We start from the raw sequence: 24939 nt of genomic DNA, 5'->3' as shown, positions 1-24939 counted from the left end.
TGATCGTGATTATTATTTGCAATACACCGGTGTGGCAATGGGGGCCAAATTTTCACCGTCATTGACAAATTTGGTGATGGCCAAATGGGAATATGATTTTTTGTTTACACCCAATATTCAATTTTCTTCATTTATTCTCTGGTATGGCAGATATATATCGACAATACATTAATTATATGGAAGGGCGATGTATCTGCCATACAGCCTTTTGTTAATTATATCAACAGTAATGATTTCAACATTAAATTTACTTATGTTCATGCCAAAACCAGTATTTCATTTCTGGATTTAGAACTAACTGGGGTTCCAAATTGTTTCATTTCCACCAAAACTTACTCCAAACCATTATCGGGAAATTCCATTTTACATGCCCATAGTAGCCATCCCAGGCATAAAGTAAAATCCATTCCCGTGGGAGAATTTATAAGGCTCAAACGTAACTGTAATAATAATAATGATCTCAAAAATGATTTGATTAATTCTGGCAAGAAATTTCATAAAAGAGGATATCCTAACTGGATGCTGAATAGAGCATATCATATTGCGCACAATAAAAATCAATACAATTTAATTTCCTTACATAAGAGGAATAATGGTTCTGAGCACTATAATCAACTTTCTAATAAGCCATTTGTATGCCTCCAATACAGTCCGCAATTTTATGACATCAAAAATATCATTAACAAAAATATCCCCTTTTTATATGAGGATCCTATTTTAGCTAAAATCTTGCAAGGTGGATGCAACATTGTGGCGAGAAGAGCGCCCACGCTGGGCAATATTCTTTCACCCAGCATGTATATTTCCACAAATACAAAAATCGGGGACTTGGTTAGACTGCAAAGGTAATTATAAATGCGGCACTTCAAATTGCACTACATGCAAAGAAATGATTATCACTAAAACATTTAATAATCATGATGACACTCTTACATTTAATATTCAACAATTTGTTAATTGTAATACTCGATGTGTAGTTTACAAAATGGATTGTGTTTTATGTCATAAATCATATGTAGGATGCACTACTCGCAAACTAAAAACCCGCATTTCTGAACATTCATATGATATTCTGAACATCAAAAACAACCCCCGCAGCATTTCTTCCTTTTCTAAACATTTTATTGAGCACCATGCACGCAGTATTAGTTCCTTGAAAATTTCGGGTATATAAAAAATCAGAAAACCCCCTCGTGGTGGTGATATCGGAAGGGCACTGCTCACTAGAGAGGCTTATTGGATAGTCAATCTCGGAACTAGGTTTCCGGACGGTCTCAACAAGAGAAATGAAATCATGTTCCACTATTGAGTGGAATTTTTTTATTTTAATATTTTGATATCATGTAACATATTCATTGTATATTATTCATGTATTATGCATATTTTTTTTTAATTTGTGTGATTTCTTTGTGCACTATTGTTTGATTTGAGAACAGGACCTTCACTCATGTGATCGGGTTCTATCAATTTGATTGGCTTGGAGTTCCTTTATATTTGCATTGGATCTCAGGTAGTCAAGCTTTGACAAAGACCGCAGCACGGTCGAAACGCGTTGCTTTACCCACAGGGGGTTATGGTGTTGTCTAAGGAGCATTCTTGCATTTTGCAATTTGTATTTTAAATATTTTTTCATTAAAGAGTTCATTTTATTTCATCTTCATTGAGCTGGAACATCGTGCTTTTTTCTACAGTTCAAGTCTCGTCAGGATCAAGTTCCGTGCCCTTCACAGAGACGGTGAGCCGGCTTTTTTTCTTTTTTTCACATGTGAATTCTTGGTGACTAAGAAGAGATGATTTCTTCACAAAACATTTTCAACATTCTGAACAGGAAAAAGGCTTCTGCCCTGCGTGGGTTCTCTGATGTGCGATAAGATTTGATGTATCTGTAAAACATTTCCCACATTCTGAACAGGAAAAAGGTTTCTCCCCTGTGTGAGTTCTCTGGTGCTTAACAAAATTTGATTTCCGGTTAAAACATTTCCCACATTCTGAACAAGGAAAACACTTCTCCCCTGTGTGAGTTCTCTGATGTTTATTTAAAGTTGATTTCCATGTAAATCTTCCCACATTAAGAACATGAAAAAGGCTTCTCCCCAGTGTGAATTCTTGGTGACTAAGAAGATATGATTTCTTCACAAAACATTTTCAACATTCTGAACAGGAAAAAGGCTTCTGCCCTGCGTGGGTTCTCTGATGTGCAATAAGATTTGATGTATCTGTAAAACATTTCCCACATTCTGAACAGGAAAAAGGTTTCTCCCCTGTGTGCGTTCTCTGGTGCGTAACAAAATTTGATTTCCGGTTAAAACATTTCCCACATTCTGAACATGAAAAAGGCTTCTCCCCTGTGTGGGTTCTCTGGTGCTTAACAAAATTTGATTTGTGGTTAAAACATTTCCCACATTCTGAACATAAAAAAGGTTTCTCCCCTGTGTGAGTTCTCTGATGTGCGATAAGATTTGATGTATCTGTAAAACATTTCCCACATACTGAACAGGAAAAAGGTTTCTCTCCTGTGTGAGTTCTCTGGTGCGTAACAAAATTTGATTTCCGATTAAAACATTTGCCACATTCTGAACATGAAAAAGGCTTCTCCCCTGTGTGAGTTCTTTGGTGCGTAACAAAATCTGATTTCTGGTTAAAACATTTCCCACATTCTGAACATGAAAAAGGCTTCTCCCCTGTGTGAGTTCTCTGGTGCTTAACAAAATTTGATTTCTGGTTAAAACATTTCCCACATTCTGAACAGGGAAAAGGCTTCTCCCCTGTGTGAATTATCTGGTGCTTAGCCAAACCTGATTTCAGGACAAAATACTTCCCACATTCTGAACATGAAAAAGGCTTCACCTCTATGTGAGTTTTCTTGTGACTAACAAGATCTGATTTCTGGTTAAAACTTTTCCCACACTTCGAACAAAAAAAAATATTCTTCGCTGTGTGAATTTTTTGATGTTTAAGAAAAGACTTTTCAAGGGGAAAACTATTTCCATATTCTGAACTTGAAAATCGCTTCTTTGCTTTAGAAGCAAAGTGTTTTTTAATGCTTATTTTATTACTATAATTTTCATTAGTGGTTGGTAATGAATCAGAAGACAGGACTTGCTTCAAAGGATCAAATGAGAGATCTTTGCTGTGAAGGGATGATGGTATATGTGGAGTAATGGCATTCACTTCAATTGTATCCTGTGGGATCTCAAGATCATCTGATTTAAAAATTGAAGATGTCAGCTGTTCCTCTGGTCTGGTACAGTTATCTGCCAAGAATAAAACCAATTATTATTGTTGAATAAAAAAAATCATTGAATTTTATATTTTCCAATATTTCTACTTAAACTGTCAATTGATGTAAAAATTTTGACTTATTCACTAACACAATGCCAGTTCACAGACTAAAAGAAAACAGCATAGGATGAACCAGTAGAACGTGGTGTTCAACTGTTTGTTCATTATTCTGCCTCACAAGTATGCAATAAAAAGCCACCAAATAATAGGCGAAAATAATACCAACAACAACCTCTAGTCATCTCACAAAAAAAAACAAAGTCCCCGGTCAGGTCCATCATCTGTCAGTGGAAAAATAGAGGTGTCAGCATTATTAGTAGCTCAAAAGGTTCTTAAAAAGCTAAATGGCTTCCATAACCAATTCAGAAAAATCCACCCTCCCAAAGTCAAATCTCCCCTTCACTTCTGAGCCTTGCAGTAAGCCCAAACCACGTTTACGTTTAGCACACATGTATTTGGCATCACTATAGTGAGAAGAACCCACTTAATTTACGGTGTGTGTGTCTCCTCGAAAACAATCTGGGCACTATGCGTTGGGCAATAAAATGGAATTAATGGTACTATATAATTAGATAATAATAATAATAATAATAAAATGGTATATTTGACATTTTCATTCTTCAACATCCACTGCGTACTAATTTCCGGACTGTAGCTGTGGAGTCATAATAGTCACTACTCCTATAGATTAATTTACTGAGGTTATAATTTCTAAAAGGGAGTCAATTTCTGGGATTTCTACTGCTCTAGTTTTCTGCCATTTTGTCATATTAGGACTTCCGCAAATGGTGTATCCCATCTTCTCTGGGATCTGCTCCTGTGATGTCAGCTTCTGTTATCAGGCATGGACGCATTCATTCCCCATGTTGTGCTGGTAATGGAGGAGACGTTTACAACCAGAAGCTCTGGGGGAGCAGGCTCTCTCCAGTCACTAAGATTAGGGTACCTGGGACCAGTAGTACCGTCCAGTCTGGCAGTATGGGTGTGTTTTCTGCCCAGCTCAAGTAATCTGCTCCTTACTTCAGCCAATTGGAGAGCACCATACCCTACTAAAGCTCGAAGCATATTGCTGAAAACTGCCACATACAGCATTGTTCTCCACTGATTCAGACTTCTGTCCTCAGCTCCAAGCTTATGTATTTGATTCCTGTTGTGACCCCGGCCCATTTACTGACTACTCATGGCTTCTGATTTTGTATTTTTCCTGCCTCCAGGTTCTGACCCAGCTACCTGACTATTCTTCTTGCCATCTCACACCACAGAACAGCAGGTAACATCGTGGTCCAAGCCTAGGGGTCTTTGTGTAAGGCCAGATCCAAGTAGAAAGTCTAAAGCAGGGTCTCAAAGTCGGCTGGGTATATGGGCCGTACATAGAAAAAATTTACATTTAGTGGTCCGCATTTATTGTAGGACAAAGTGACATTTTTAGTGATACCATTCTTTTTCTATACACCACTTAATCAATTTTTTAACATTTTTGGTGTGCATATTTTATTACTTTAAATGACATTTATCGTATGGCTTATGGTACAGTTTTATATCTTGGGTCGTTATGGAAGTGGCGATATCAAATGTGCACTTTTTTTTGTTTATTTTAGTGGCAAAATATTTTTTTCTTTTTTACATTTTTACAATTTTGTTTCCCCCAATTGGCCTCATACAGTAACATTGCCTTACAATTAGCACCATACAGTAATTCTGGTAAACATCTTTTAGTAATATCCCATCCTGGTCCCCTTCTTGTAGTAATATTTCCCATTCTGATCCCTTTTGGTAGTGCCTAATCCTGGTCCCCTTCTGATAGTAATGCCCCATCATGTTCCTCAACTTGTAGTAATGCCCCATTCTGGTCTCCTTCTATTAGTAATGCTGCATCTTGGTCTCTTCTCTCACAACTACTCAGTTTGGCTGAACGGCCAGTTATAGGAAGACTTCTGGTGGCCCCAAACTTCTTCCATTTAAGGATTAGGGAGGCCACTAGGAACTTTGAGTACTGCAGAAATTATTTTGTAACCCTGGCCAGATCTGTGCCTTGCCACAATTCTGTCTCTGAGCTCCTTGGCCAGTTCCTTTGACCTCATGATTCTCATTTGGTCTGACATGCACTGTGAGCTGTGAGGTCTTATATAGATAGGTGTGTGCCTTTACAAATCAAGTCCTATCAGTTTAATTTAACACAGCTGGACTCCAATGAAGGAGTAGAATCATCTCAAGGAGGATCACAAGGAAATGGGCAGCATGTGACTTAAATATGAGTGTCTGAGAAAAGGGTCTGAATACTTATGACCATGTGATATTTCAGTTTTTCTTTTTTAATAAATTTGCAAAAACTTCTACATTTCTGTTTTTTTAGTCATGATGGAGTGCAGAGTGTACATTAATGAGAACAAAAATTAACTTATTTGAATTTACCAAATGGCTGCAAAGAACCAAAGAGTGAAAAATTTAAAGGGGTCTGAATACTTTTCGTACCCACTGTAAAGTAAGACACGTCAGATTTGAAAAATGGGCCCTGATTAGGAACACAAAAAAGGCTGCGGGGAGTGATTAAATCAGAGTATTTTGGGAATCAACAACTGTAGTCAAAAAATGAGTATACACAATAACATTTACTGAAATGATCAAACTCAAAAGTCTTCATCAGTAAAGAATGAGTAACTAGTGGTGAAACTTCTCTGGGGTAATTAGAGTATGGGGCTCGGAGGCTCTTGGAAATCTAAATTATCGTAAGGGCCAATATTTTCTATAATATGAATTTCAAAAAGAAATATCAGACATTCAAAGAGAATGTTTTATAATAATGCAAAGCTGAGGTGTCTTAAAGTTAGATCTTGAGCATTTGGAAGAGGCAATGGAGACCTTTTTTTAAAGTCTACCAGGGAGTTACAGACTTTCAAGTGAGGCAGGCCAATCCTACCACAATCAAACTATCATACAGAATGAACCTGTAAAAAACAAAGTCATATATCCTCAACAACAAGGTATGTATGAAGGGAGAGCTCCAACACTAAATCGGAGATGCATTCATATATGGTGGCCCATTGGAGCTCCTATGAGTCCCGACCAGAAGAGTGGAGAAAGTATTAGTTCTCCCCATTTCAGGAGAGATTGCGCAGTAATTTGAATTCCTTAGGATCGAAAGCATAATATAATTTATGACGTGAAGTGAATCCATGAAGCCAGAACTCGATCCATGCCAACGCATCTCCTGCAGGTGTGTATAAATGTATATTACAGCCATCAGCCACACACAGCTTAGAGAAACTGTATATCGTGGCGCACTGGTGTTTATCACAATCCTGTTTGAAGTTAGTTGGATTTAAAAGAAATTGCAAAGTCAGGTTAAAGGGAAACTCTTTTGTTATTGTATAGAAATTCACACTTGGCCTCACTACACATTTAATGTTGTCGAACATAAAGTGAAGTTTGAAAGACTGGACCTGGTCTTGCAGGGACCATATGAGCACATTCAACAGCACAGAAGAAAGATGATAGCACAGGTGGCGCATGTGGTTCGTGGACTAGACTTACCCTGGAGGGGCGTGACTAAGCAGCTACCTTGGTATTCGCTGGAGCCTCTAGTGATGAGGTCAGACTCCTGCGGCAGGTAGCTGCCAGGTACCTCCAGGGCAAAATCCGGCCGTAGCTGCTTTCCCCAAAGGGCAGAGATGCTAATTCTGCTTCTTGTACAGAGCCGGACAGTCACTTGGGATAAGATCAGTTAGCACATCCTATTGGGGCAAGTTTAGACAAGATGGTTCCTCAGGACAAGTTCACAGAGGACAGCCACAGGGACAGGTTTACAATGTGCAGACAGGGCGGCCACAAGGATAAGTTCACATCTTCTGGCCTTGGTATTCAGCCGCCAGTGTGGCAGACAGGTACCACCGATGCGAACACAATATACGGACACAGCAGAAGTTGTCACAGGAATACACGGGCAACTATGACAGATTCACGGGTATACAGGACACTATCAGACTAGGGAAAGGGTCCTGGCAACATGCAATTACCAAGCACATAACAGAACTATAAGAGTTGCTCAGGCAACTCTCAGTAGGGGTGGGTGCCTTTAATAAAAGATATCTCCCAGCTATAGACGGGAGACATCTTTCAGGTGCAAGCACATTTTACTGCATGCTTACCAGAACCTGCTGGGAGCATTTACCATGTGCACCCGTGCCTTATGCATGCTGCCGAGACACAATGTGGCATGCACAAAAAAAGAAGAAGGAAGAAACTGGGGCATGCCAAGGAGTGAGCCTTGGGGCGGGGTGGTGAATACGCAAGTTTGCTCACAAGGTGACAGAACGGGACACCCTGCAGAGGAGCCAAGCATAGGGCTACACATCCAATAAGATATATATGTGTTCTAGGAAGCCAAAAGCATCAATATCCTCCTTTTCTCTTAGCAATCCACCATAATATTTTTCTTTAAGTGATTTTCTAACTTGTCAGCACATTCTACATATGCTGTCAGGGGCTAGGTTGTAAGTCATATAGAAAAAGGCTTTCAATGCTTAAAGTAATTTGAACAGTTTTGGGTGCAGGAGAATGTTGTGGTTTAGAGGCAAAATGGTGATCACACGATTGTAATACGGCCGGACTACACCACCGATAAAGCAGCCACAGTCTGTGACTGAGCACAATATGTGACTTCTCTGCATTTAGTGGTTACTACTCACCTGGGTAGTCATATGTAGGAATTTCCTCTTTACACCGCTCATCATCCCTCACATATGTCCCTGTAGTATTAATATGGGTCAGATCTTCACCCTGAAACAAATATTGTAAAAGTCACAGACAAATGGAGGAGTCAAATCTATGATCAGGTCTAATCCTGCCATCTCCAGCGTTCTCATTACACAAGTATAAAACATATAATACTGGTGGATAAAACGCAAGATCTTCACAGCTGTCTACACATCATGGGGGAGATCTGATTACACCTTCTCTCCATCTACCTGATGATTCTGAGGAACATTGGGATCTTCTAGTTTACAGTCCTGTGGAAGAAGAGGACGGGGACATCTCTCTGGTGTTATCGTCATACTGGATAGATCTGGAGGAAACACAAAGAGGGACCGAATTCATTCTTTATATACAGATAATTATAGGTCGTGTGCATTTAGTCCTGTCTATTACCTGGTGATGTGAGGGGCTGGGGAACCTCCATTATGACATCCTTGTACAGATCTTTGTGTCCTTCTAAATACTCCCACTCCTCCATGGACAAATAGACAGCGACATCCTGACACCTTATAGGAACCTGACACATACAATGATATTGTCATCTCCCCAAACCCTTTATATCGTTAATGTATAATGCCCCAGCAGTGTCACCTCTCCAGTCAGCAGCTCAATCATCTTGTAGGCGAGTTCTAGGATCTTCTGGTCATTGATGTCCTCATGTATCAGGGGGTAAGGTGGAGGCCCTGTGATTGGGCTCAGGGGTCTTCCCCATCCCTCAGACACAGGGTACTGACAGCACTCACTATAAGTCTTCTTCACTACTGTGTAATCCTGGTTATGGAGAGACACATTAATAAATCTCACTACAGACATTTCCAGAGTCCTCACCTCTCCAGTTCTGTCCATCTGTTATTCCCATAGATAAGAATGTAATGTGACGTCAACAGAATCTCTCACCTCTCCAGTAATCCGGAAGAGGATCTCTAGGGTGAGGTGTAATATCCTCTCCGCCATCTTGTCTCTGTCCATATCCATCTTTAATTGGAAAATTAGGAAAATTCTCTTATATAGAAGATCTTCACTGAGAGGATCCGATATTGTAGAGACCTGAATGAGAAGATGAGCCAATGTAACATCATAAAAATCCTGTGTAATAATACAATTACTGAAGATAATAAGGAAAAAATATGATAAGATTTATTTTACAGATTTCGTTTTCTTCTTTATGATGTGACAAAGTCACTGGTAATGCAATAGTGGGGAGATATGTGTCACTGCTCTTAATGGCGTCAGTGATATGAATCCAGAGTATTTTCTTCGAGCACACTACGTGTTGTGAGGGTTAAGTTAAAGTTGCATAATTGGCTACATTTATGTGGACATTCATAGAGCGGGTGGGAGAATGTCCACTTTATCTCCACCTGCAGAGATGACAGGACCTGTGTGATGTCCTAATCATGTGGGCAGTTACATGATGGAAAGAGCCACATGTAAGGCTGAACCTCATGCCCTATAGAATTCCCGAAGCACGTGGGGAGGTAATTGTAAATGAGATGAAGAGGATGTTAGACCTCGGGGTGATCGTCCTCGTGCCGAAGCCCGACGGTGAGTGGAGGTTTTGCAATGATTAACGCAAGCTGAATGAGGGATCCAAATGTGATGCATATCTGATCTGGATGAACTCATTGAGAGACTGGGAACCGCAAGGTACATTACAACCCTCGACCTAATGACGGGCTACTCTCCGGGATTGATAAGGAGAAGACATCTTATCACCTGATGGGTGTTTCCAATACACCAGAATGCCTTTCGGACTGCAGGGGGCTCCCGCAACCTTTCAGAGGGCTATGGATCGGATCCTGGCTCCACATAAATATGCAGCTGCCTACCTAGATGACATTGTGGTCTTAAGCCCTGACTGGGGTAGTCATCTACCAAAGGTACAGGCAGTCCTGGATGCGTTGAGAAATGCGAGGTTCAACATAAATCCCCAAAAAATGTGCCATAGGGAAGGATGAGGCCAAATACCTAGGCAATGTTGTCGGGAGGGGCGAAATCAAGCCCCAGGAACACAAGATTGAGGCAATCTATAAATGTCTACAACCACTTTCAAAGAAGCAAGTAAGGGCATTTCTTGGAATTGTGGGTTACTATCTGAGGTTTATCCCAATGCTCGCTATGATTGCTGCGCCATTGACGGATGACCTCCTTCAAGGCACAAGATCAACATTGATTTAATGGACTGCTGAGTCTGAGTCACACCAGACTTCAGCAAGGAGTTTGTTGGCCAGACAGATGCGTCAGAAGTTGGCTTGGGAGCTGTGCTATTTCAGGAAATGAATGGGGAGTAGCATCCCATCCTGTATCTGGGCTGGAAGCTCTCTTCATGAGAGAGGAACTATGTCATCGTTGAGAAAGAGTGCTTAGCCATAAAATGGACCGTAGATACCCTGGGGTACTACCTCTGCTAGGCCGTAGGTTTAAGCTGCAGTGAGATAAGATAAGAATGCTGGCACTGTGGAGCGCAGCAGATGAAGTCTTGAGGAGCAAAATCTATTAGTCGAAAGCAGCTAGCCTGCAGCAGCTCCAGCCGTGTAACCTCAAGAGAGGGAAGAGGATATGTAGAGCAGATAACACGGTCTAAGGAGCGCTCAGGACAAGGTCGCAAATGACAATATCTTTATTCCACAACACGTTTCAACGGCCAGTCGCCGTCTTCATCAGGTTGCCACCTGATGGTGGCAACCTGTGATATCACTGTGATATCACTCATATCTAATCTGGAGTTAGACTTAACGTTCACTGACCACATATTCAACAAAGTCCCCTTGATGCTAGAAGAAAATGAAAATGTATCAATAGTACAATTCTGATAGAATTAGGTTTACCAGCACCAGCTCCACCAGCCTTTGGTGCTATAGACAGAGATATTCTGAAAGAATAAAGCTATGATTTGAAAGAATATGTCTAGAGATGGGTGAATCCGAACTGAAACATTCGGCATTTGTAGCGGACTGTCACGGTTCGGGCCTGAACACAGAACACGGACTTTCTGCTTCTCCAGTGTTCAAGAGAAGTCAGTGGTGGAGGAGAGGGCAAACTTTTTTTTTCCTTTTTTAGCAGTTCAAATATCCACTATTCCCAATGGGGTTTGGATTCAGGTGGAAGTTTGAGTGCTGTTCTGGTACCCGGACCGAACTTTCTAAAAAGTTTGAGTCATGGACCAGAACTCGAACTTCCACCTGTCCACCTAGCCCTAAATATGTCACATTAAATAAAGCCGAGTGTGTACGAGGTGGACGGAACCGAGCCGTGTGTGTATGAGGTGGATGGAGCAGAGCCGCGTGTGTACAAGGTGGATGGAGTGGAGCCGCGTGTGTAAGAGGTGGACATGTAAAGAGGTGGCAGGTCCCCTTAGTTGCGCCCTCTCCTCCTTCCATGTGACCCCCTCTCCACTTTATGTACCGTGATGTAATGTATGTGTTTTTGCATTAATTGCACTGATTGTGTAATACTGTAGTATGAGCTATACATTGTATTGTGATGTTCCTCTGTAATGTGTTACGTCTGTTATGCACGTAATAGAGGCAGGGACAGAAACAGTTAAACTTGTGGGCTGGGCCAGCAGCAGAGAGGAAAAAGGAAGCTGCTGTCCCCAGTCAGTGAGCCCGGGTACGTTGGCCAGGGCAGATGTGTGCTACTGAAGGGGCACTGCCAGACTCCCAGATGGGAGAGAGCTGTTGCCCCGGATAAAAGATTCATATGGACTGAAGGATTACAACACAGGCTTCTAAGACTTGGGAAAGGGCCTTGGCTGAAGGGGTCTCAGGCGTCCAGATTCCAGCGATTGGACTACTGCGGACGTCGGCTGCTGCGGTCGTTGTGGGTCAGGGAGAGAGCAGGAATCCAGTGTTGAAGTTGTCTTTTTGTCCACCTTTCATCAGTGGTCAATAAAAGTTATTTTCACTTTTGGAGTACAGCTGCATTCCCGGACTCTCAATGCCTGGATTATGGTGACCAGAGAAGAGAAGGTAACCCTTGGGGGAAAAGGCTGTGTCAGCCCTGTATTGCATGTGCAAGTGGCCAGGGTGTCTTCAGACTGTGTTTAGTGGGTGAGCTCGGTCAGGACTACAGCCCGGTTGCCCTTGTTACAGGCGGAGCCGCGAGCGCACAAGGAGGACGGCACAGAGCCGCATGTGCAGAGCATTGTGTGTACAGGAGAACCTCCAGCACCTACCTGCACAGCCACACGCTATTCTGTTTCTGTGCTCACGGGACCTGTGATGAGGTCACAGGAGGGGAGGAGTCAGGGGTCACATGATCAGGGGCCTCAGTGCATGCAGGACTCTGCTGTGCTGGTTGTCATGGTGCTGGATGAGGGGAAGTTTATGTGTGGGGTCAGGAGGGGTTTACAGTGTGGATGTAGCAGGGCCGTGTGTGTACGAGGTGTACGGAGCGGAGCCGTGTGTGTACGGAGCGGAGCCGTGTGTGTACGAGGTGTACGGAGCAGAGACGCGCGCGTGTGTGTGTGTACGAGGTGTACGGAGCGGAGCCGTGTGTGTACGAGGTGTACGGAGCGGAGCCATGTGTGCACGAGGTGTACGGAGCGGAGCCATGTGTGCACGAGATGTACGGAGCGGGGCCGTGTGTGTACGAGGTGTACGGAGCAGAGCCGTGTGTGTACGGAGCGGAGCCATGTGTGTACAGGGTGTACGTAGCCGTGTGTGATGCTTCGGGTATATAGTCCTCAGTGCAGACACTTGCTGAGTGTGAGGAGCGAGTGGAGTGGGATCCCAGTAATAAGAGAATCTCCGCTGCTCCCTCCATTGATACAGTACACAGTGCGCAGCAATGATAAATGTGATCGTGCTCCTTGGATCTGAACATTGTGACGTTTCGGTGTAATGACCCTTCTCAAACACTCACTGGATGGGGGCGCTGTGGGCAGGAATATCTTACAGAACGCTGCACAATTTATAAAGTAATTTCTCAAGAATAAGGCGACCCGCAGAATTTGCCAGGAGATCTCGCTTCCGCAGCTCAGGAGGAAAGAATCACTGTTTGATTTTTGGATTGCAAATTTGTCTGGAGTAATGTGCACCTGCCAGAACAGTGACACCCCCCCCCCCCATCCCCAAAGTGACCCCATTTCAGATGGACAGTCCTCAGGGAATCCATCTGGGTGTTGGCGGCATGTTGAACCCAAAATTGCATCATAGATCTTTATATTTCCGGTTGTGGAAACAAGAAAAAAATAAGTTTTTGCACTATACTTTTTTTTTTAGATCTAAATATTATTAGGAGCCACAATTTATACAGAAATTTCTCCCAAATCTGGGGTCAGAAATAGGCCAATTACAAAGTCCCTGAGGTGTGTGAAGACCTATAACCCCCTAAAGTGAACCCATTTTAGACACTGTACCCACCAGGGAAGTCATCTCAGGGTGTAATGGGTATTTTTATCCCACAGGTGTCACTGATTTCATTACCACTTGGTTGTGAAGATAATATTACATTTGTTCTGAGGCGCAGTGAGGGGTTTAGCTCAGGGGGAGAAACATCTGAGTGGGCTCCTAACCAGGTGTAACGGTGTTACCTCACATGCCTCTCAGCACCTCCCTACTCACTATGGTCACCACGTGGCTTCTCAGCATGGTGCCTCCATTTGGCCTTAGGCTACTTTCACACTAGCGTCGTACGACGCACGTCGCAATGCATCGTTTGGGAGAAAAAACGCATCCTGCAAAGTTGCCCACAGGATGCGTTTTTTCTCCATAGGCTTGTATTAGCGACACATGGCCACACGTCGCACGGATGTGTCGTGTTTTGGCAGACCATCGGCACAAAAAAAGTTACATGTAACTTTTTCTTTGTGCGTCGTGTCCGCCATTTCCGACCGCGCATGCGCGGCCGGAACTCCGCCCCCTCCTCCCCGGACATTACAATGGGGCAGCGGATGCGTTGAAAAACTGCATCCGCTGCCCCCGTTGTGCTTCTATCTCACAGTATGCGTCGATACGTCGGCCCGACGCACTGCGACGGGCAGACCCCGTCTCTAGTGTGAAAGTAGCCTTATGGGGGATTGGCCAGTCCCTACAGGAATTTAACCCTCGTGTGTCCTTCAGAGATTAGGTTCCCCAGCCTATCCCGTGTTGGCAGGTCCTATATTAGGCTGCTTTCACACATCAGGTTTTTGCGGTCAGGTACAATCCGGTGAAATCTGGAAAAAACGGATCCGTTGCAAATTGTGTAAAACTGATGCAACGGATCCGTTTTTTGCCGGATCGGAGTATGTGGATCTGCCGGCTATTTTGAATTCGAGAGAGAGAAAGAGAGAGACCCCCAGAATGGAAAATGCAAAAACCGGTGCATGCTCAGTGAAAAAAAAAAAAAAACAGAATCCGTCGCCATATTCCATCGTATGACGGATCTGGCGCCACAGGCCTCCATTCTAGCAAAAGCTGGATGGCGCCGAATCCGTCACTGTCCGTTTTTTCGACGGACACACAAAAAAAGTTACAATCTGTTTTCTCCGGCCGCCGGATGAAACGCAAGGCCATCCGTCGCAATCTGTCGCTAATACAAGTCTATGAGAAAAAAACGGATCCGGCGGTAACTTTTTCTAGATCCGTTTTTTTTCAAAATTCGCCAAATTGCGCCTGACGGAAAAAAACTGATGTGTGGAAGCAGCCTTAGGCTTCTTTCACACTTCAGTTGTTTGGCGTCAGTCTGCTCCGACATAGTGACGGATCCGTCACAATTGTTGAGAAAACGGTTCTAACGGATCCGTTTTTTTGACGGATCCGTTACTTCGGGGGTTGTCTGGGAAAAGTATCTACTTTTTGGAGCATGCGCAATTGAAAAAGCGGATTGGGGCGACGGATCCGCCAAATGACGGTCGCGACGGATCCGTCGTCCATAGGCGGCCATTCTATGGAATGGCGGACGTGACGGATCCGTCGCGAACCGCCATTTCGGCGCAGACAAAAAACTTTATAATGTCCGTCAATGTCTAGATGACATCCGCCAAATCTCGACGGATCCGTCACATGGCGGATGGAACGGACGACCATCCGCCACAATCCGTTGCTAATGCAAGTCTATGGGAAAAATGGCGGATCCGCTATTTGACGAAAACGGCGGATTCAAACTGACGCCAAAAGACTGAAGTGTGAAAGAAGCCTTAGGCAGCTCCACCCACTTCTCTCTGCTAAATGTTGGTTTCTGGGCAGTCCACTCTGCTTCTTTTCAGTTTGTGTCACCTGGTGTACCTTGCACTTTTGTCTGGCTCTTCCATCAGCTACTGGAGTAGTAGCAGGTGTCTACCAGCTGTCCAGCCTATCCTCTCCACCAGTAGCTCTAGTGACTATCTGGAGGACACCTAGTTTCACCTCTCCAGTGTAAACCTGGCCTGTGGTGCAAGTGGGCCCACATCCAACAGCGTTACTCCAAGTAACTGTGCACACCTCCCAAATTTTGAAGAACAAGATGAGTGACAGGTAAAGAGGTGTTTGTAGTGGCACAATTTGGCCACATCCCAATCCACACCCTTTACCACTTCTTTCTTCTCCGGCAGGAGGAGTTATCAGAGGGGCGCTGGTAGAGAGGGAAATTCAGCAGGCACCTGAGACTGTAGAGCGTTGACCCAAATCCGGGACAGTTGGGTCTAGAGATGAGCAGGTGGATTTCCGAGTCTATGGTCCAGCGTCTAGATCAGTGGTACCTGGCGGCTGGATGGGAGGCCGTGAATCTCTTACCTTCCTGCATCCTCGGAGTGATGTCTTCTGTGTGTCGTGCTCATATCTAGTTGGACCCTATGGATTATTTTTTGTTCATTCACAGTCGGAGCCTCCAGAACTTTGTCATCTTTATGTAGCGTCACTATACGACATCTGGTTAGTTTGTGTCTGTAAGGCCGTGTTCACATGTTGCAGAAATACTGTGTGTTTTGTTTTTTTCTGCAGGATCTGCACCAAATTACACAATAACAATCTTCTCCCCCTTATTTGATGCATTTTTGGTGCAGATCTGAAGCTGCATTTTTAATGCACTTTTTATAGTACAGAACAGCTTTGATTCTGCTCTTAATAAAGTTTCTGCAGTTTTTTTTTTACCTGTGTTTTTATTAGGCCGGCGTCACATTAGAGAGGAATACGGACGAAGGTGAGGCGCAAAATCAACGCATTGCACAAGGACCAATGTTTCTCTATGGGGCAGCTTCCATCAGTTGTATATTTCTCGGCCGTATTTTACGGGCTGAGAAAATCGCAGCATGCTGCGATTGTCAGAGTATTCCGCAAAAAATACGCCAATGAAAGTCTATGTGGGCGAGAAAAATACGGATTACACACGGACCATGCGTGTGACTTGTGAGAAATAGCACGACTTTTCCAGGTGACAGGAAAAGGGCAAAACCATTATCAGGAAGCTTAGACATGCTAATTAGCTCAAAACCCGCTCCAGACATCTCGGAAGAACACCTCCTCGGAGTCCTGCAGCATATCCTCCTTCATAAACGTGGAGATGCTTCTTGCTCTGGTCCAAGAAAGGCCAGAAATATGGGACCAGAGGGATGCACGCTGCTCCAACCGGGCCAGAAAAGAGGCGGCATGGAGGAGGATATGTGGGCTACTTTTCTAGGATTTTGAAGAGCGGCCACGTGAGGGACAGCAACAACTAAGTAAGTTCACTCATGTTTTTGAAATAATATTAGAAACTGCACTAAATAACAGGTTTTCACACAATCCCCCTAAATCCTAGTCTGATTGTGAATAAACCAGATTGTATCTTAATTTCCCAGATAACCATGTTTTTGCAAAAGAACTGGCTTTTTATCTGTATATTGGCTTGTGAATTAGAGTGTTTATGTCTGGTCGGTCAAGAAGTCAGACTCGCCAACTGATATACTATCTAACATACTGTGTAAGGGTACCGTCACACAGTACCATTTTGATCGCTACGACGGTACGATTCGTGACGTTCTAGCGATATCGTTACGATATCGCAGTGTCTGACACGCAGCAGCGATCAGGGATCCTGCTGAGAATCGTATGTCGTAGCAGATCGTATGGAACTTTCTTTCGTCGCTTGATCACCCGCTGACATCGCTGGATCGTTGTGTGTGACAGCGATCCAGCGATGTGTTCGCTTGTAACCAGGGTAAACATCGGGTAACTAAGCTCAGGGCCGCGCTTAGTAACCCGATGTTTACCGTGGTTACCAGCGTAAACGTAAAAAAAACAAACAGTACATACTTACATTCCGGTGTCTGTCCTCCAGCGTCTCAGCTTCTCTGCACTGTGTGAGCGTCTGCCAGCCGGAAAGCGAGCACAGCGGCTGTGCTTTCCGGCTATGGCGCTTACACAGTGGAGAGAAGCAGAACGCCGGGGACAGACACCGGAATGTAAGTATGTACTGTTTGGTTTTTTTACGTTTACGCTGGTAACCAGGGTAAACATCGGGTTACTAAGCGCGGCCTTGCACTTAGTTACCCGATGTTTACCCTGGTTACCGGGGACTTCGGCATCGCTCCAGCGCCGTGATTGCAACGTGTGACCGCAGTCTACGACGCTGGAGCGATAATCATACGATCGCTGCGACGTCACGGATCGTGCCGTCGTAGCGATTAAAATGGTACTGTGTGACGGTACCCTAAGTCTGTAATAGTGACTGTACATAGTGTGTGTTAAGCTTTGTTTATTGATGTGTGCGGATATGCTAATAGTGCTACTTTATCCCATCACCATTGTTTACCTTATCTTGATGTTGGACTGAAGGACACTGGGTAATTCTAAAAATAGCTTAGGGTACCGTCACACAGTACCATTTTGATCGCTACGACGGTACGATTCGTGACGTTCTAGCGATATCGTTACGATATCGCAGTGTCTGACACGCAGCAGCGATCAGGGATCCTGCTGAGAATCGTACGTCGTAGCAGATCGTATGGAACTTTCTTTCGTCGCTTGATCACCCGCTGACATCGCTGGATCGTTGTGTGTGACAGCGATCCAGCGATGTGTTCGCTTGTAACCAGGGTAAACATCGGGTAACTAAGCGCAGGGCCGCGCTTAGTAACCCGCTGTTTACCGTGGTTACCAGCGTAAACGTAAAAAAAACAAACAGTACATACTTACATTCCGGTGTCTGTCCTCCGGCGTCTCAGCTTCTCTCCACTGTGTGAGCGTCTGCCAGCCGGAAAGCGAGCACAGCGGTGACGCGGTGACGTCACCGCTCTGCTTTCCGGCTATGGCGCTTACACAGTGGAGAGAAGCAGAACGCCGGGGACAGACACCGGAATGTAAGTATGTACTGTTTGTTTTTTTTACGTTTACGCTGGTAACCAGGGTAAACATCGGGTTACTAAGCGCGGCCCTGCGCTTAGTTACCCGATGTTTACCCTGGTTACCGGGGACTTCGGCATCGCTCCAGCGCCGTGATTGCAACGTGTGACCGCAGTCTACGACGCTGGAGCGATAATCATACGATCGCTGCGACGTCACGGATCGTGCCGTCGTAGCGATTAAAATGGTACTGTGTGACGGTACCCTTACATGTCTTGGGTATAAAAAGACTCGGAGATCACATCATTGGAGCTGAAGTAACACAGATCTACCAGCCAGACATTCTGCAAACCACCCACCTGAGGAAGAAGAGATCCAAAGTTATCCTTGTAACATGGGTCTAGCATGGTGAACAAGAAGTACTCTTTTTTTGGCCAAGATGAATGTAATGCGAGGGTCATGGGAAAGGCAGCAGTACATAAAGTCAGCCATATGTGGCAATCTCCATACAGCTAACACTTTCCTGTCTCCACCATGATGATGATTCTCCATCTCCTCCTCCCTCTCTTCCTCCTCATTCCCATCCACATAGAAGCCACCAGCTCCTTTTCCTCCTCAGCGTCCACCTCCTCATTGTTACCCAATCTGCACTGAGGAGATAAGGCTGGGCTGGCTACACTCTCTGTGTTATGTCTTCCTCCAACCCCACTTGGTCTGCATGCAATGCTTCATGTTTAATATGTATGCAAAGGAAAAAAGGGAAGGGGAAAAAATTCAGCTCACCAGTTTGAAGCAGAAGTCCTTGTGTGCAAATTTGCTCAGGAACAAAAGTCTTGATTGACTCAGAATGAAATTCACGCAAGGAGGCACCTGCATCAGAGGCGTTGTACACAACAGAAAAACCATGATTAAGACCTTAAAAAGTCAAAACGCGTTGGTCGTATCATGTACCCCATCATTCGCTGTACCATTATGAAACAAGGACTTTAATGGATTTGTCTAAATAAGTTGAACTTTTATCCAAGTTTCACACTGGAGATTGACTTCCTCCTTTTTTTTTTTCTTCATGTTTAATAGTTGCACTGACAATAGTGGTAACACTGCTCTCAATCTTTGTGGAGTCCTCAAAGTTTTGGAGAACCTAACAAATGTCAGACATCCAAGCCCACTCTTCAGTTGTTATGTGTGGAGGCAGACCAGAATGCCAACAGGCATGATAGAGTAGGTTGTCATCCACTGGCTGCTCTTGCTCAAAGACTGGCCAGGATGTGTAGTGTGGAGTTCCAGCTCGTGGTGACATTGCACACCAGTCGGTGAGCTGGCATGTGCATGCGCTGCTGCAGCACTGCCAGATCAGTGGCAGCTGTAACTGATTTGTGGAATTGGGCTTTGGTGTACCTTAACCAGAAGCTCTGGCAAATCTAGGTATGTTTTCTAAACCGTTCAACTACCAAGTTGAGCACATGTGCCAAGCATGGTACTTATGTGAGCTTGCCAAGCTTCACAGCCCCCACCAGGTTACACCCATTATCACACACAACCATAGTTGGAGGTTCAGTGGCAAAAACAAGATTTCTCTGGTAAGTTATTCCTATGAGTAACTCTGCCGTGGTGTGTGGTTTTATCTCCTACACAAATTAGCTTCAGCAGAGCCCATTGCCTCTTCGCTGAGGAGGTGCTGCAGAGCTTCCAGTTGATGTGGACAATGTTCTCTGAGACACCATATCAGAGATTGAGGAGGAGAAGGAGGGGGTGCAGGAACTGCTGTAAAAGGTGTAGGAAACAGTCATTGAAGTAGGGCCAGCAATCCTCAGCGTCAGGAGCACATACGCCGTGCCAGGGTATGACTCAACCCAAGCCTCCACAATGTACGCCGAGTGTGCCATCAGGGACATGTAGCGTCCCTACCCACAAGTGCTTGTTTACATGTCAGTTAAGTGGACAGTGCCAGTAAGTGCGATGGTAAGGGAACGAGTGATGTTTTTGGACACATGCTGGTACAAGGAGGGAACACCACACCAAAAGTGGCGGCTGGAGACCGAGTACTGTGGGATGGCTGCGGCCATGAGTCAACAGAAATCTTCAGTTTCTATCAGCCTAAATGGAAAGCAGCCTGGAAATGTGCCCGTTTAGCATTTGGGGCCTGTGGGTAGGTGACTGGGAACTTTCTTTTCCCTTCCAAGACCTAAGATAGGAACAGCTGAACGCTGGGCTGGAACAAGGATTTGGAAGTATTTATTCCCATAGTCCTATTTAGAAGGCAGTTAAGGAGCACTTGAACAATACATTATCAACATAATCTACTATGGTAGGTGCCATGTAGATAAAAAGTGAGAAGAAACACAGTAGTAAAATTTAGCCTCTAAACAAATAAGGAGCAGAAGCAGCAGCAAGTAAAGGCCCCGTCTCACTAAGCGATTTACCAACGATCACGACCAGCGATACGACCTGGCCGTGATCGTTGGTAAGTCGCTGTGTGGTCGCTGGGGAGCTGTCACACAGACCGCTCTCCCCAGCGACCAACGATCAGGGGAACGACTTCGGCATCGTTGAAACTGTCTTCAACGATGCCGAAGTCCCCCTGCAGCACCCGGGTAACCAGGGTAAACATCGGGTTACTAAGCGCAGGGCCGCGCTTAGTAACCCGATGTTTACCCTGGTTACCAAAAAAACAAACAGTACATACTCGCCTTTCGGTGTCCAGGTCCCTTGCCGTCTGCTTCCTGCTCTGACTGAGCCGCCGTACAGCGAGAGCGCAGCGGTGACGTCACTGCTGTGCTCTCACTTCTCACTGTACGGCCGGCACTCAGTGAGAGCAGGAAGCGGACGGCAAGGGACCTGGACACCGAAAGGCGAGTATGTACTGTTTGTTTTTTTGGTAACCAGGGTAAACATCGGGTTACTAAGCGCGGCCCTGCGCTTAGTAACCCGATGTTTACCCTGGTTACCAGTGAAGACATCGCTGGATCGGTGTCACACACACCGATTCAGCAATGTCAGCGGGGCCTCAACGACCAAAAAAAGGTCCAGGCCATTCCGACACGACCAGCGATCTCGCAGCAGGGGCCTGATCGCTGGTACGTGTCACACATAGCGAGATCGCTATGGAGGTCGCTGTTGCGTCACAAAACTTGTGACTCAGCAGCGATCTCGCTAGCGATCTCGCTATGTGAGACGGGGCCTTAATAAAGTGCACAGTAAAGTAGAATGTATCTTAAAGCACCCCTGTAAAAAAAAATTAGGCTCACATATAGTCTTTATATCCAAAGAGTTAGCACGAGAAAAAAAAGGAGGGGGGTGGGGGGTGGGGTGGAAAATGGTTAGTTGACAAATATTGCCATATAGTGCTGAATACACAAATGCAAGTGCAAGTAAATGCTGCCTATAAATTCATAGATAGAACAGGAGCCTAAAGAGTTAAAGGCAATGAAATGCTCTCAATTTGGAGCGATATCTGCTATAGGGGCTAGTTGCTAAACGTCACATACACCAGTGAGTCACAGTAAATATGCAGATATATTAAGTACAAAAATTAATAGGGAGGTTCAGAATCCTCAGTACAACACCTGCTGAGAGACTGGTGCTGCGAAAATGTGCTGTGAGAGCAGCTGCTGCTAGGGGTCCCCTCGCCCGACGAGCGCCGTTTCGCAAAGGTTGCTTCTTCCAGGGGCGCCCCTGAAAGAAGCAACCTTTGCGAAACGGCCTCGCTCTGCATGTCAATTTCCAGGGTTGGGTATGTAACTTTGTCATTGACCATTCCATCTTCCACCACCGCACCCTGGTCCTCCTTAGTGACTTAACAATATTACTTAGCGGCAACTGTGTCCCAAATTTGCCATTCCCCACTGTCATCTTCTTGTAGCCGTGGCTGCTCTAAGTTTTGGGCATCACTAAACAGCATGTCCTCCTGTCCCTCTTGGAGCATGCAGGTTGAGAGGCCACAGTCAAGAAATCTAATGGTAAAGAGCTCCTCGGAGTGACCTAGTGTGAGATCTTTAGTCTCCTGCAACTCAACATGATGGGAGGAAGGAGTATCAGGGTGAGGATTAAGTGATCTATACTTTAGGCTGGTGAGACAGGACTGTGTAGAAAACTGGCTAGTGTTGCCAAGTCTGTGCTGGAAGCATCATCTTCTATCCAACTGACCACCTGTTCGCACTGCTCTGGCTTCAGAAGTGGCGCATTGTGCCTCCCTGCAAAGTGGATCTGATCTGATCTCACATTACACTAAGGAAGGATCCAACCTCACATTACACGTAGGACAAATCTGATTTCACATTACACAGAAGACAGATCTGATCTCACATTAAACAGACGATGGATCTGATCTCACATTACACGGAGTACGGATCTGATCTCACATTACAAGGAGGACAGATCCGATCTTGCATTACACAGGGGACAGATCCAATCTCACATTACACAAAGAACGAATCAGATCTCACATTACACAGAGGACAGATCAGAGATTACTTTACACAGAGGATGGTTCCGATCTCACATTACACAGAAAACGGACCTGATCTCACATTACACTTAGGAAGGATCCGGTCTCACATTACACAGAGTAAGGATCTGATCTCACATTGCACAGACAAATCTGATCTCACATTACACAGAGGAAGGATCTGATCTCACATTACACAGAGGAAGACTCTGATCTCACATTACACAGAGGATGGATCTGATCTCACATTACACAGAGGAAGGATCTGATCTCACATTACACAAAGGAAGACTCTGATCTCACATTACACAGAGGAAGGATCAGATCTCACATTACACAGAGGAAGGATATGATCTCACATTACACAGAGGAAGGATCTGATCTCACATTACACAGAGGAAGGATCTGATCTCACATTACACAGAGGAAGAATCTGATCTCACATTACACAGAGGAAGGATCTGATCTCACATTACACAGAGGAAGACTCTGATCTCACATTACACAGAGGAAGGATATGATCTCACATTACACAGAGGAAGACTCTGATCTCACATTACACAGAAGAAGGATCTGATCTCACATTACACAGAGGAAGGATCTGATCTCACATTACACAGAGGAAGACTCTGATCTCACATTACACAGAGGAAGGATCTGATCTCACATTACACAGAGGAAGACTCTGATCTCACATTACACAGAGGAAGGATCTGATCTCACATTACACAGAGGAAGGATCTGATCTGACATTACACAGAGGAAGGATCTGATCTCACATTACACAGAGGACGGATCTGATCTCACATTACACAGAGGAAGGATCTGATCTCACATTACACAGAGGAAGGATCTGATCTCACTTTACACAGAGGACAGATCTGATCTCACTTTACGCAGCGGACGGACCTGATCTCACATTACTAGACCGGTGAAGGACGATATTGTGATGATTTTAGATTATTTTGTTTTCAGCATTACCTTTCTTTGTATAACATCTATTATATCTATTACTGAAGCCATTCATCACGTGTGTAAAGGTGCGGCTTCTCCAGAGAGGTTTATATCGTGCTCCGGTCTCATTCTCACCTGAGGTTATGAGTAAGAAGTATCACTTCACAACGCGGCACCCTGGACCTTCATTCTCTCTGAGATTTTTGTCTCCAATGATGTTGCCAATGTTCTGATGATGAAACATCATTTTTGTGACAAAAGTTTTTTTTAAATGAAGGAATGAAAGTTAATAAAATGTTATTTGAAGTCCCAAATCATCATCTATTTGTGGAGTCCTCAATCGTATTTCCATTATTCTGCTAGAAAGGAACTAGGAGAGAATTAATTGCATTTTGTGAGAACTTCTTTGGCCTTCTGTTCTTTCATCCTGCAATGGTCTCAATGGATCTACACTGTGTTCCAAATTATTATGCAAATAATGTTTCCTCATATTTTCTCTAAATTACCTATCTGAATTGCAGTCATTGTTATTTTCCAGTCATCTACTATTCTAGTATAATTGCAATGTTTTGGAACAAACTGCCTATGAAAACAGTATATTTAAAAAAAAAATAAACACTCAAAATGCATGTTCCAAATTATTATGCACAGCAGAGTTTTCAACCTTTTTTTTATTTTGAACAAAAAAATGGTCAATTGTGAAGTTATAAGCATTATCAGCTTATTACAAAATGAAATCAAACAGTTTTCAAGTGAAAACTTTATTCTAGGTGATGTTACATTTGCACATAGGACCCCTTGTTCAAAAGAAGCTTCTGAACTCTCTCGTCCATTGAATTTGTCAGTTTTTGGATGGTTTCTGCTTCAATTGTTTTGCATGTGGACAGAATACCCTCCCAGAGCTGTTGCTTAGATGTGAACTGCCTCCCGCCATCATAGACACTCCTTTTGATGATGCTCCAGAGGTTCTCAATGGGGTTGAGGTCAGGGGAAGATGGTGGCCACAATATAAGTTTGTCCTCTTTTATGCCCATAGCAGCCAGAGATGCAGATGTGTTTTTTGCAGCATGTGACGGTGCATTATCATGCATGAAAATGATCTTGCTGCGGAAAGCACGTTTTTTCCTCTTGAACCACGGCAGGAAGTGTTGTTTTAGAAACTCCACATAGATTATGGAGTTCATCATTACCCCTTCAGGGATCATAAAGGGGCCGACAATCTCTCTCCCCATGATTCCAGCCCAAAACATTACTCCACCTCTTCCTTGTTGGCGCCTTAGC

At 44.3% G+C, this 24939-nt stretch overlaps 3 protein-coding genes across 2 annotated transcripts in view; 1 reads left to right on the top strand and 2 right to left on the bottom strand.

Moving 5' to 3' along the window:
* LOC143766335 (uncharacterized) overlaps positions 1-24939 on the top strand; it is a 569027-nt gene that overhangs the window by 451307 nt on the left and 92781 nt on the right.
* Positions 1-24939, bottom strand: part of LOC143766378 (uncharacterized) — a 400099-nt gene that overhangs the window by 334138 nt on the left and 41022 nt on the right. The window lies entirely within an intron of this gene.
* On the bottom strand, positions 593-12298 carry LOC143766366 (uncharacterized). Its single transcript, XM_077254011.1, has 7 exons — positions 12212-12298; positions 8932-9081; positions 8626-8805; positions 8428-8551; positions 8247-8344; positions 7968-8058; positions 593-3254 (listed from the first exon to the last, which is right to left on the bottom strand). Exons 2-7 carry the CDS (start codon positions 9007-9009, stop codon positions 2146-2148), a joined length of 1680 nt encoding a protein of 559 aa, XP_077110126.1. The 5' UTR covers positions 9010-9081; positions 12212-12298; the 3' UTR covers positions 593-2145.

Source organism: Ranitomeya variabilis, chromosome 4 (genome assembly GCF_051348905.1).
Source record: "Ranitomeya variabilis isolate aRanVar5 chromosome 4, aRanVar5.hap1, whole genome shotgun sequence".
Lineage (NCBI taxonomy): Eukaryota > Metazoa > Chordata > Amphibia > Anura > Dendrobatidae > Ranitomeya > Ranitomeya variabilis.
Note: the sequence above shows the minus strand (reverse complement) of the source record. Positions and strands in the feature narration are given on the sequence as shown.

What these genes read in the sequence shown, in the direction of transcription:
- LOC143766366 (XM_077254011.1), bottom strand. Translation starts at nt 9,009, where the DNA reads ATGGATATGGACAGAGACAAGATGGCGGAGAGGATATTACACCTCACC. An exon ending in TCTTCCGGATTACTGGAGAG is followed by an intron (nt 8,806 to 8,931) that starts GTGAGAGATTCT and finishes CTCCATAACCAG; the next exon opens with GATTACACAGTAGTGAAGAA. An exon ending in CCAGCCCCTCACATCACCAG is followed by an intron (nt 8,345 to 8,427) that starts GTAATAGACAGG and finishes TGTTTCCTCCAG; the next exon opens with ATCTATCCAGTATGACGATA.